This window comes from Podarcis erhardii, assembly GCF_964252035.2.
Source record: "Podarcis erhardii genome assembly, chromosome: 14".
In the NCBI taxonomy this organism is placed as follows: Eukaryota; Metazoa; Chordata; class Lepidosauria; order Squamata; family Lacertidae; genus Podarcis; species Podarcis erhardii.
In genome coordinates, this window is record NC_138503.1 from 21,117,794 (window position 1) to 21,131,510 (window position 13,717).

Consider the following 13,717-nt stretch of genomic DNA (forward strand, 5'->3'; position numbering starts at 1 on the left):
AAGCTATCTTACAGTGAGTTACACCCAGTGCTGTTTTTCTAGAAAAAGAGGTTCCTGAACTCACCATGAACACCTCCCTTTTTCTCTTATAATGGCGATGGCGCCCACCTGAGAGGTGCCAGAGTTGAGTTCTGGCTAGAAAAAAAAACCCTGGTTGCATCATTAGTCCATCTAGCTCAGTATTGTCTCCATCTAGCTCAGTATTGTCTCCGGGGGGTGGGGGGTTAAAGGAGGGAATCATTTCCAGGCCTACCAGGAAATGCCTCTGGAGGCTACATTTCTGGCCTTCTGCATGCAAGGCTGAAGCTCTGCAACCTTTCCCTCAATGGAAGCTGATGGGAGTTGGAATCCAACCATTTCTAGTACCTGGAACTGCCCTGAGACCTACAGGTATAAGGGCAGTATACAAATTTAATAAATAAATAATGCCTATAGGCAAGAAGGAATTATATAGCAGAGGTTTGGAGTGCTCTGCCCCTCATCTGTGCCCAGCCGTAGAAATACAGAGAGTTCCGGCAGGACAGGAATTCGTTGTCCCACCTCTGCAATCCCTCAGCAGTCCAGTAATTATTATTATTTTTTTGAGATTAGTAACTTTTGCAGGCTTATAATTAGAAGGCTTATTGTCCTACTTCTAAACATACCCTCACAACCATGAGGCCCAGAAGCAGCTTGCTTTGTTTTTACAATTAAAGATTCAGGTGGGTAGCCGTGTTGGTCTGACACAGTCGAAACATAAAAAAATAAAAAGTAAAATTGCCCAGTAGCACCTTAGAGACCAACTAAGTTTGTTCTTGGTATCAGCTTTCGTATGCATGCACACCTCTTCAGATATCTGAAGAAGTGTGCATGCACACGAAAGCTTATACCAAGAACAAACTTAGTTGGTCTCTAAGGTGCTACTGGACATTTTTTAATTTTATATGTTTTTACAATTAAAGACAGAGATTCTCAGAGAGCTGGGCTCTACATCCCTCACGGGTGCCACAAACTCCTGGGCTCTTGGAGGCTGTCCCATTCAGGCGAACAGGGTACTGCCCCCCAAGAAACCTCAGCCAGCCCCCAGCTGCCTGACTGCCTCCTTGCTTACAGCCACTCCAGTATTGCCCCTCAGTATTGCCCCTTGTATAACTCAGCAGGGAGGACAGTAGGGACAAATCCAGAATCAGTTGGTATTGCCTGTCATTTGCTGCAGCTTCACATACAGTTGGGATCCCTGCCTTCTGCCCCACCAGCGCCAATTGGCACCAGCAACCATTACAGACACCTGGTTGATAAGGACATCTAAACAAGATCTAGGTTGCCACTGAGGTCATGAAGAACATCTCTCCTGCTACCTGGGGCTCCCGGAACATTTCACCAGCTCCTAAATTTGGCAAACACTTTGGCATAGACATCGTCAGAACATAAGGACCTTGTTTCAGTGCTCTGAGTCAAACAGAATTTGCTGTGTGACTCAAAAGCACTTGGGCTTCTTAACCTGTGCTCACAAGCCAAAAAAGGTTCCTGGGTCCTGGCACGCCTCCCCAAGCATATTTGAATTAAACTTGGCAGGAAGCCACTGCAGCCTCACCCCGATAAGAGCCGAACAAGGAATCAACACCTTGTGCACTTGGTAGCAGGTTTCAAACACACCTGGAACCGTTCAGAGAAAGGAACGCAATTGATCTTATTCAGAGGCAATATTAATTTGAAGACAGGTAATCTGTTCCTGTCCTGGCTGGAGATGCTGAGGTCTAAACCTAGGGCCTTTTGCGTGCAAAGCAGATGCTCTACCACTAAGCTACTCCTTCCATATCCTGCCTCAGGGTCAGCTCAATGAATTTTGGCACCCAAGGCAAGCCACGAAATGGTACATACACACACACACACACACACACACACACACACACCAAGCCAGAGAAGAAGCGGAAAGTGAAACTCTACATCAGGAATGGGGGGGGGGCTGAAGATCCGCATGCAATGTGTTGCTTGGGGGCTGCCCTGGTGGGTCCTGCCACCCAAGGTGGTCGCCTCACCTTGTCTCATGGGAGGGCCGGCCCTGTCCTGCCTCCATCAGCAGCTCTGAACTGCAGGTGGCAACGTTCTACATGCAAAATCACTTTTTTCACAACACAAGGGATGAAGAAATCCACAGGCACAGAATCAGCTTTCTGGTGGCATTTAACTCCGGGATTAACTTCCAAAATCCTTTCTAATTCTCAGGAACCAGAGCAGATCCTTTCGGTGGCTCATTTCCAGCCTTTCTGATCATGTTCCAATATAACCTTTGCAGCTCACTTTCTCAAAGACTTGCCTGGTCACCGGGCAAGTCTTTCCAGATACCATCAGCTTAACCTACAGCAAACATGGCTCCCCCACACGAATTTTATGTGCAATTTTCCCATGTAGCTAATTTTCTTTTCTTGGGGCTTCAAACACCTTTCTGCACCCTTCTTATGCCATTTCTTTCTGATTGCATTTATCCCCCACCCCCAAGGAGCTCAAAGTAGTGCTCATGGTCCTCCCTCTCATTTTATCTCCACAACAAACAAGGATTGAGTGCAGGCCCACAAACATACCCAGGACCCTTCTGCACCACACAGGGATCTCGTGAGCATAAGAAGAGCCTGCTGGATCAGGCCAATGGCCCATGTATCCCAGCATCCTGTTCTCACAACAGCCAACCAGATGCCTGAGGAATAAACCCTCAAGCAGGACCTCTGAAAACAAGAGTTTTCTCCTGCAGTTTTCAGCAACTGGTGTTCAGAAGCATTACTGCATCTGTCTGCCTCTGAAAGAGGGGAGGTTGTTTTGTCTGGTGAGCAGAAATGCTTATGCTGATGGAATGATCTCCTTAGTGTGTGTGTGTGTGTGTGTGTGTGTGTGTGTGTGTGTGTGTTTTTACTGTGTCACCGACTTCCACCTAAAGAAGTAAAGCAACGTGGCTTAATTTAGGTCCATTCATTTCAATATGTCTACTGTAACTTGGATGCAGCCCATTGGCTTTGACATGCTCAGTGTGATTTTTGGCTCTTGAGCAGCAGAACAGCTGGATCACACATTGCTTTGGGAAGCCCCTCCATCCCGCTGTGTGTCTGAAAAATCTTTTGTTATGTGGCATGGCGGGGGGGCAACTATTATCAATGCCAAGCCTAAAGCACACCCCCACCCCTGGTGTATGGAAATTGCAGGACTCCATCAGGCCTCGTCTCCAGTCTCTTGGAAGCCCACTTCCACAAGGAGAGGGGATGGCCAACAGCTTAGATGGCTTCAAAAGTCAAATTCAACGACTGCTAGCCAGGATTGCTTTGCATGGCACCCAGGGTCAGAGGGAGCGTGCCACTTGTTACCACTTTAAACAAACAAAAAACCCTTCAGTTTTCCAAAAACCATTTAGATGGAAAACAAAAGTATGCTCTTGTGTTGGATGTTAGCGTTGGAATATTTTGCCCCTGGTTGTACCTTCACCCACTGCCAACCACATTGCTGGGCCAGAAGTAGAATTAGTTGGTTGGTTTTCCAGCCTGTCTGACCTCTGCTTATTCCAGCTAAAACCACTTCCTCCCCCCTATTATTTGAGTGTCGAGTGGGAGGGAATGTTTATAGAGGGAGAACAGTGAGATAAGTGGACACATACTCCCATAATCTCATACATGCACCTCATTCTCCAAGAGCCCATACTTATGTCTCCAAACAGCACCACTCTCACACACAAAAAACCGAGGTATTGAAGTGCAGAACACATCAGAACAGAAAACCAGAAATGTTGGTGCCTTTTCTCTCTATGAATATAGTTCTCAGAGTGGTTAAGTAGTCAGTCCCTCTTCGCCCATGACGGGGTGAGCTCCCGTTGTTTGGTCCCTGCTCCTGCCAACCTAGCAGTTCGAAAGCACGTCAAAGTGCAAGTAAATAAATAGGTACCGCTCTGGTGGGGAGGTAAACGCCATTTCCGTGCGCTGCTCTGGTTCGCCAGAAGCAGCTTAGTCATGCTGGCCACATGACCCGGAGGCTGTACGCTGGCTCCCTGGGCCAATAAAGCGAGATGAGCGCCGCAACCCCAGAGTCGGCCACGACTGGACCTAATGGTCAGGGGTCCCTTTACCTTTAAGTGTTGAGTGGGAGGGAGAATAATTTCTGCCCCTGAATGTGGAGGCAGAGCATAGCTAGTAGCCGTTGATAGCCTTATCTTATGTTGCAAGAGCTCCTTGGCAGCTGGATTGAGGTAGAGCTTCCTGGCAATTGGAGGCTTTACAGGAAAGAGCTGTGGCTCAGAGATAGAGCATCTGCTATGTATGCAAAAGGTCCGAAGTTCAACCCTAGCATCCCCTGGTAGGGCTGGCGAAAGACCCCCTGCCTGAAACCTTGGAGAGCAGCTGCCAGTCAAAATAGAGAATACTGAGCTGTTGGTCTGGCCCAATAGAAAGCAGCCTCCTCTCTTCCCAAGTTTGAAGAATGAATGAGAGGATGTGGAGCACTCATGGGTGGTTGATTATGTAGTGCAAGCACGTCATGGCATGCAGAGTGGTTGGGCTTCAGTTTCAAGAAAGCCCACTGAATGCAAACATTGTGACCACTCAGAAACAATTGCTGGTTCAACTGCGGCCGCTTTCCTCATGCTTTCCTTGTTTGCATAAAGAACAAATGGTGGTTACTATACAGTAACTCGTGAGAAGCAGCCACAGGGGGGGTGGAATGGGAAACAGCCAGGCAAAGAATCAACCACCATTTAAGAGCATCCCATAGTAACCTGAAGATTTCCCCCCCACATATTCAAAAGGAGGGAAAACAGCACAGAGCACCGAGGTCACAATCCCAATTCACCCCGAAGACATTTTCCACAAGTCACAGAAAGAAAGAGGAAACTGAATGGAATCATTTGAAAGAAAACTGAAATAAAAAGTTTTTTTAAAAACCCACTATCAAAATCCCATTAAAATATTAGTGTCCAAAACTCATTCAGGTATTTTAATTTAGATTTTCCGCTCTACCTTTTCATTCAGTTCCATTTAATTTGGCAACATGGATATAAAAGGATCTCGACAAACCATCTTACCATTTGCAGTGTGGTCTGCTCCCAGCACATTCCACCCAGCCGGCAATTTCAGATGACGAAACGCCAAAGCCACTTTCTCATCCAGGAAGTCCACATCCCCAGCCGGAGGCCTGGACTTGTCCAGGAACCTTGTGAAGTTCAGAGCCTGTTGGTTGCCAGCGCAGGTTGCCAAGAACTGAGCTGCGTCATAAGCTTCATCCTGAACAAACTGCAGGCTGTCCTCTGCCACCACCAAGAGAGGGGAGCCTTGCTTGGCAGCGCAGAGAGAGACTTTCACCGTCTCGCAGCAATCGTGGCCTGTGGAACAAGAACGGACACAGCTGACAGTCTCCATCTGCAAAAAAAAACCCCTTCCATTGCACCCTAATTCTACTCCTAAAACCACATTGCAGTCAGTTATTCTGCCATAGCATCTACATGATGGATTCAAATGCTGCTTAAACATTGCACCAGCTTCCTTTCAGATTTGTTCCGCTATGGGCAAAGAAAACCATTGTGGCAGTCCCATGCTTATTAGTACTGAGGAAGAATCTCAGCTTGCGCACCACAATGTAATGAGCCTGGGATTAGACTAGATGGGGTTTTGTGGTCACCTCCAGTCCTGTGATTTTAAAGCGGCAAGATGGGATTCTGTAGGAAATGAGGACCACAAAAATTGTCAAAACACTTCCTTTCTTAAGTAAATAGCCTAGCCAGGTCTGTTTTGTAATTAAGCTAGAGAAGGGTTCCCATCATTCCTAACCACTGTTCCTGCTAGCTAGGGTTGATGGGAGTCGTAGTCCAACAACTGGAGACCCAAGTCTGGGAAACCCTGAGCTAGCACAATGAGTTGCTACAGACACTAAATAGCTAGAGACCCTTCTAAAAGGTGAGTGTGCACACAGATCATTGCACTACAACTACCAAGTGGATTTAGGTTTCTTGTGGGGGGGGGCCCACAGGGCAGCATCGGTGCCAGTGTGGTGGAGTGCTTAAGAGTGCCAAACCAGGCCATGAGAGACCACAGTTCAAATCCCTTACTCAGTCATGATATAGCGCACTGGATGACCGTGGGTCAGTCGCTGCCTCTCCACCTGACTCACGTCATAGGGTTGTTTGTGGGGATTAAATGAGGAGGAGGAGGAGGAGGAGGAGAAGAAGAAGAAGAGGAGGAGGAGGAGTTTGGATTTGATATCCCGCTTTATCACTACCTGAAGGAGTCTCAAAGCAGCTAACATTCTCCTTTCCCTTCCTCCCCCACAACACCACTCTGTGAGGTGAGTGGGGCTGAGAGACTTCAGAGAAGTGTGACTAGCCCAAGGTCACCCAGCAGCTGCATGTGGAGGAGCGGAGACTCGAACCCGGTTCCCCAGATTACGAGTCTACCGCTCTTAACCACTACACCACACTGGCTCTCTGAGAAGAACCACATACGCCTCCTTGAGCTTCCGGGGGGGGGGTATAAATAACAGGGTATAAATAACAGAATTGTAGAGCTGGAAGGGACCCTGAGGATCACCTTGTGCAACCCCCTACAATATGAAGCAGAGGCGTCGCAAGGTGGGTGTGCCCTGGGTGTCATCTCCAAAGGTGACAAAATGCTGTGTGGCAGTCAACAGCTGTGAGAGACGCTGTTGCTTTAGCGCACGCAGGCTTCCCACTGCCAAAATGATCTACCCGCTGGCTCTCCCTCAGCTGTATGGAGGCCGCCAGGTTCCTCGTCACAAGGCACCGCGATCTCCCCAAAAAAGCTCAACAACTTTGGCTCCCCCCCCCCCCAAATGAAATGAAGTCAAACCATTGTTGCGGGGGGGGGGGAGAAAAATTCAAAGGGGGCAGGGAGGTGACAAGAAATTTTCTGCACCGTGTACCACCCGACCTTGTTCTGCCACTGATATGAAGCTGCCCCATACAGAGATTGAACCTGCAACCTTGGTATTATCAGCACTATGCTCTAACCAGCTACATGCAACAAATAGATAATGCAGTGAATATGAATTTATGAGCCTAAGTAATTGAAGGAGGAGAGAGGTGAGGAAGAAAGAGTGTGTTTGGGGCACGTCTTTGAACTTAACCGTCCAAGCAAGTTGTGCAGACCCAGGAAACGCGTGACGAACTTCAAACAGCATGCTGAGAGGTGGAAGTTTCATATTTTCAGCACAGCCATTGTTCCATAATTACCAGCCCAGCCCCCTTTAATAGTCAGGTTGGTGACTTATGTCCTCTGCAGGCTCTGTACCCTCCCCTCTTTCCCCACTGCTGCACTGACGTCACGACTCCTTGTGCCAGAACAGCAGAGACCATTCACTAATTACTGGAAAAGTTGCTCTGCCCCATTACCTCAGTCTCGGACTGTGTGAATCAACTCTTATCCTCCTTTTCTCTTTGTTTTTAATTGCATAAATGGAGTCGGATCCCTCATCGCCCCCTTGCCACCGCCCAGAAACAAATTTGAAATTTACAACTGGCTCACTTGGGACAGTGGCAGGCGGGAATGTTCCTTTTCCAGAAGTACAGAAAGGAACTTTGCTCCCAGTTGAAGAGAAGAACCCCCCCCCCCCACCATCAAAGCTGAAATTACAGGCTCAAGCAGACTAGGAAGTTTTAAATAATTGTGACTTCACAAGCAAGGAAAAGGAAGCAGCTGGGATTGTTCTTTACAGCAATGACTGCATTTATTTCTTTAACCTAGGGGGGAAAACTCAGCTGCTTCGCTCCTCCTGCGCTATTGGGGACTAAGCCATAGTTTTGCTGGTTATATCTAAACCCAGAACTGTGGCTTGTTCCCCCCCCCCCCAAAAAAAAAACCCATAAGCAATAAAAAGGCAAGAAAAAAGACATTGGTTACAGCTTGTGAAAGGTCTAGAGCCAGACAAACCATGAACCCGGGTTTGGTCACAATGCTAATCCAAACCATGGCTTAGCTCTGGTTAATATGGCAGGGACGAGGAGCAGGGGAAGAGGGAAGCAGCCATAACTTTTTCACTGTGCACCAAACCATATTGTAGCTTCCAGTTATGTGTGAACGAGTATTATTAAGTACAGGGGCAGTGACTCAGGTAACAAATTGGGCTGTGAGAAGGGTCACGAATACACACACACATACCTCTGCCTATTTTCACCAGTGAAATTCTGGGAGGGGATGCAGAACTAAGCAGCATCTGAAAAACCCCAGCTTTCAGAGACTTGGACGAGGTGACAAATTGGATTTGATCAGATCAAACGCATATCCGGCTACAGCAAAGGAGTTTAATGTGTTCCTCGAGGGCAACATGTTCAGTCCCTTTCAAGTGCTTTGATGTCCCCCCCCCCTTCCCTTACAACTGACAAAGATTTGAGGCCAAGAGTGGGGGGGGGCATGGGCCGGGGGGGGGAGGGGAGATAAGTTTTTGACTTTGGCAATTAGTTCAAAAGATCAGGGGAGCTATTCCATAATGAGCAAGCGACTCCAGGAGGCCCCAGAACCTGTCACTTGAAATTGTCTGCCTAGTTTCTGCAATAGCCGAAAAGAGAAAAGAATTACGAACACAAAATAGGCCTTGGTAAGGCTTTGCACTAAAAATGTAGTCAAATGCAGAACCAAAACCAACTTGTTAAAAACTGCATAACCCTCCACCCCACCCAAATATGGGAAATGTTTAAATTTAAATTAGGACTCCTGCACTTCCAGAGCTCTCCTCCAAACAAAATGCAACCCTGCTGCCACTGGGCAGAGAAACTAAACCAATGATTTCGCAGCAAGCTGCAGCTTTTCCTCCCATATTTATTTTCCCATCTCCGTCATGGCTGGTCTTAAGTGGAATTTAATGTTGTGTGGCGCATGCATTTTATTGTTTGTTTGTTTGCACTGTAATTTCAAAGGACAAAGGTAGAACAGAATACAGCAGCAGAATACAGAATACAGCACCTTTGGGTAATGTAAACTTCAGGTTGCGAAAGCGGCAAACTCGGAAGTGTTTCGCCGCGCGCACATGCACAGAAGTGGCCCCTCCAGTTGCGGAAACCTCGGGATCCGACTGGAGTTCCGGAACAGAACCTGTCCACAACTGGAGGTATCAGTGTAGATAGATAGATGATAGATAGATGATAGATAGAGAGAGATGATAGATAGATAGATGATAGATAGATAGATAGATAGATAGATAGATAGATGATAGATAGATAGATAGATAGATAGATAGATAGATAGATAGATGATAGATAGATAGATAGATAGATAGATAGATAGATGGCCTCCAATATGACAGACCCTCCAAGTTTCCCTATTTTCCATGCCTTTCCCTAACTTGTAAATGTACTTTTGGCAATAAATACCTAATTCTTCACTCTGGACATCGCATGCCTGTCAGCACAGTGACACTGTCCGGCACTTGGAAAAACCACGGGTCGCAGCCAATGCTAGTCCTTCTCAGAGCAGACCAACTGAAATTGTTGCAAATGACTAACTTAAATTCATTGATTTGACTGGATCTACTCTGAATAGGTACCACTCCAGCGGGAAGATAAACGGTGTTTTCGTGTGCTGCTCTGGTTCGCCAGAAGCGGCTTAGTCATGCTGGCCACGTGACCCGGAAGCTGTACGCCGACTCCCTCTGCCAGTAAAGCAACCACAGAGTCATTCGCGACTGGACCTAACGGTCAGGGGTCCCTTTACCTTTTTACTCTGAATAGGATTAGCAATCGATAAAACACCATGATACTGCTTGCTGATTTTTGCATTTGCGCAGCAGGGATGAGCTCCTATTCTCCTGCGCCATGCAAGAGAGATGGGGGCTCACCGCAATCCCCTCCATATACACACAGTTGGGCTGAGTTTTACACGTGAATTAATTTCAGAAGACCATGCCCCACCCAACTGTCTCTGGTCTATGCCCCTTCAAAATACACTTTGCAGAATTCTTTGGGACTCTTTAAAGATACTGCTTTAAATGCAAAGTGCAGGTAGGGCCTTAGTGTGAAACAGACCTCAATTCTGTGGCCAGTTTCAGTGTTTGAACCCATTGGCCTATCTTTTGAGATAGGGAAGGCAACAAAAGTCTAGACAGGCAAACAGCAAAAAGTGGCGCAGCCCACAGTTCAGCATTTTGGCTCGCGTCACGGTCAGCCGCTTTCCAAACGAGTGGTAACCATCCAAGCAGGCTCCTTTATCGTCAAGCTGCATGGAGACAAAAACACTGCTGTAGCTAAACAAGTGGCAGCTGGAAGCCAAGCTCAGCGCATGACTTCATGGCCTGTCCAGCCAGGAGTGGAAGCCGACCCATCCAAGAGCTCCTATTTTGAGGACTCGGATCTCACAGAACAAACAATAGGCATTCAGCTCCAGCAGCTATTTTTAAGTTTCCATAGAAAAGGCAGGATAGCATTGCCTCTGAAGGCAACCGCAGACAGCAGCTCACCAGGACTGAAGTCTGGGGGTGCAAATCTCAAAGTGCATAAAACTAGATTAGGCATCTCTAAAATGCACCCTTGTGTGTACGTGCACCACACTAAAAGTGGTTTAGGACCTGAAAGGGGGGGGTTAACTTATTAAGCTTATTATTGGCCACTTAATGTAAGAGAGATGCCTCAAAGCAACTTAAAGGTAAAGGTACCCCTGACCATTAGGTCCAGTTGCGGACGACTCTGGGGTTGCGGCGCTCATCTTGCTCTATAGGCCGAGGGAGCCGGCATTTGTCCGCAGATAGCGTCCGGGTCATATGGCCAGCATGACTAAGCCGCTTCTGGCAAACCAGAGCAGCACAAAGAAATGCTGTTTACCTTCCCGCAGAAGCGGTACCTATTTATCTACTTGCACTTTGACGTGCTTTCGAACTGCTAGGTTGGCAGGAGCAGCGATCGAGCAACAGGAGCTCACCCCGTCGCGGGGATTCGAACTGCTGACCTTCTGATTGGCAGGCCCTAGGCTCTGTGGTTTAGACCACAGCGGCACCCGCGTCCCCAAAGCAAGTTACGACAGCATAAAATACAAAAGAGCTAAAAAATCAGTTAAATATCAGAAAACAAAATGCAATCAACAAAATTATTTTATTCAATAATACTGCAAAAATGGGAAATCCTACCCCAAACATGTACCAGCAAAGCTATGGTTTCTTTACTTTACTGTAGGGGGTCAGCAACTGGTATATCCCAAGCTAAATCCAGCCCCATTAGAGTTCCTCCTTGGTCTCCCAGGCAACACACATGCACATATTGCTCCAACTGGACTGCTTAACTGTGCTTCTAGGCCCAATTCAAATTGCTGATGTTAAACTCTAAAACTCTAAATGGCTTGGAACTGGGTTGTCTAAAGGACTGCCTTTGCCCAAATAATCCTGCCAGTTTATTAAAACCAACTACTGTGTGCTTGATAAGACAGTCAATTAGATTGGTTGGGCACAATAGACAGGGCCTTCCCTGTGCTGGCTCCCATAATTATAGAACTCCCCCTCCAATGGGCTGCACCCAACATTTTCTGTCTGCTAGTGTGAGGGAACTTGTGTTAGTGAACAGGTGAGTTTTAACGTCACACAACAGAGGAATCAAATGCAGAAGCTGCGCTAGTGGGAAACCATTGTGCAACAGACTGTGCAATTCATTGTGCATCAAAGTCACCAGCAACCTTGGCATTCTCTTGTGCAACAACATTTCACCAGCAGAACAAGTACCACTAAGTGGCTTTACCTTAACACTAAATTTGATGCAACCCCACGAACTATCACTTCAGTACAGGCCTTCAAATGTCAAAGACCCATTTGTTCTCGTGTGCCTTTTCTTTCTTTCTTTCTTTCTTTCTTTCTTTCTTTCTTTCTTTCTTTCTTTCTTTCCTTTAATGCCACTGTCTTTATGTAATAAAAGTTAATGGTCAGCCCCTTTAAGGGGCCTTCTAAGAAAAATTCTTGCTCAACAGGGCTTCATGGCGCTCTCTTTTGCCTTTGGGGTGGGGAAATGATGCTATGTTCCATACGAAAGTGTATTTTTTAAGAAAGAAAAATCAAGGCCACATGACTGCTGCCTTCAAGTGACCATCTCTTACACAACTTGTTTACTCATGTGGTCTCCCAGGACAAAGATTATTTCATAAAAGGAAGAAGGGAAGAGAATTATTTTTACAGCAAACATTTAAAAACTCACAAGAAATTGAGAATGGGTTGCGCCCTGGGCAAAAATAGCAAAATTAAAGTATTTATATTTATTAACCTAACTGAACGAGAAGGTAGAAAGCATGCCACTTTTTTTAACAAAGCTGCAGATCTTCATAGGCAACTCAGTTAAGAAGGGTGCAGCTGCCCACACAGGCTGTTCCCTGGGCTAAGCAACCACAGACACACCAGGGGACCCTTGCTTAGCCATGGTTAAATGGTTGGGAGAGCACTGAAGATTATGTGCTCCTTTCGCTGCCCCATCGCTTCCCCAGCTAAAGTCGCCCCATCTATCTAAACCACAGTTGATGTTCCCCAGCTACACATCATTTCGCCGGGCTGGAATGTGTCCTTGAATCGTGATAATGCCTGTTGCTTGCCAGGGAGGAGGATAAAGGGTGTGTGTTTATAGAAACTAGCCTACTATACAAATCTAAAGACCCCCAATTTTGCCTCTGGTGCTGCTCACAAACTGCCACAGGCTGTCCAGAGAGGAAGGCTGAAAAACAGGTTCCCTCGCTCACCCCAGCTTATACAGTGGTGCCCCGCAAGACGAATGCCTCGCAAGATGGAAAACCCGCTAGACGAAAGGGTTTTCCGTTTTGGAGGTGCTTCGCAAAACGAATTTCCTATGGGCTTGCTTCGCAAGACGAAAATGTCTTGTGAGTTTTTCCGACTTTTTTTTCCTCCCCCCCCCCTTTTCTAAGCCGCTAAGCCGCTTATCTGATTATCCGCTAAGCCGCTAAAAGCCGCTAATAGCGCTAATCCGCTAAGCCATCAATGGGCTTGCTTCGCAAGACGAAAAAACCGCTAGACGAAGAGACTCGCGGAACGGATTAATTTCGTCTTGCGAGGCACCACTGTAATGGTAGATTTGCGGGAGATCTTTTTTGTAAAAAAAAGGAACTTACCAGGCGCAATGGTCTCCAATGTCCCTGAATCAAGCTTCCTAGTGCTGGTGCAGTGCTGAACAGCGGATCCAGTAAACACAAGGTAGAAAACTACATCATCGCTTCCAGCTTTGTCATCCTCAGTAAGCAATACGGTGATTATGCAGTCGCCCTAAGAGGAGAAGAAGAGCATAAGGATTTAATATTTCTGGAATTTATTTTTTGCATTTCTGGCTCACAGCCTTGTGAGAGAAAGTGACTGTGAGCTTCATGGCTCAGAGTGGGGATTTGAACCCTGGTCTCCCAGGCCCTAATCCAATACTTCATCCATTCAAAGGTCTGGGGTAGAGATACAGTCTAACAACCACCTTTCCCTTTCCCAAGAAGCACATTTAAAAGAAAATGTGTTGGTTTTTTAGAATAAAAAAGAATACACAAAGACACAGCCAAAGAGAAGCAATAATTTACTCCTTTCCGTGGGGAGAGCAAAGTCCATTCAGCTGCTACCACCAGGATCAAGCTGCCAGTAGGCACTGAGGAATTCTCTCACACCTCTTAATCGCCAATAAGATAAAGGAAGCATGAATAAAAAACATCAGACCTGGAACTCCAAGACCAGAGTTCAGGTCCCCAGTTACAAAGCTCAGCAGGTGACCTAGGGTCTGCTCTCAGTCTAGTCTACCTAATAGGATTGC

At 46.8% G+C, this 13,717-nt stretch overlaps 1 protein-coding gene across 5 annotated transcripts in view; it reads right to left on the reverse strand.

The window, feature by feature from the left end:
* Nucleotides 1-13,717, reverse strand: part of AKAP13 (A-kinase anchoring protein 13) — a 248,683-nt gene that overhangs the window by 146,109 nt on the left and 88,857 nt on the right. For all 5 annotated transcript variants that reach the window (XM_081838601.1, XM_081838603.1, XM_081838602.1 and 2 more), the window contains exons 4-5: nt 13,044-13,194; nt 5,036-5,332 (exon numbers count right to left, since the gene is read on the reverse strand). In XM_081838601.1, the coding sequence (XP_081694727.1) occupies nt 5,036-5,332; nt 13,044-13,194 (448 nt within the window). The remainder of the gene's footprint in view (nt 1-5,035; nt 5,333-13,043; nt 13,195-13,717) is intronic.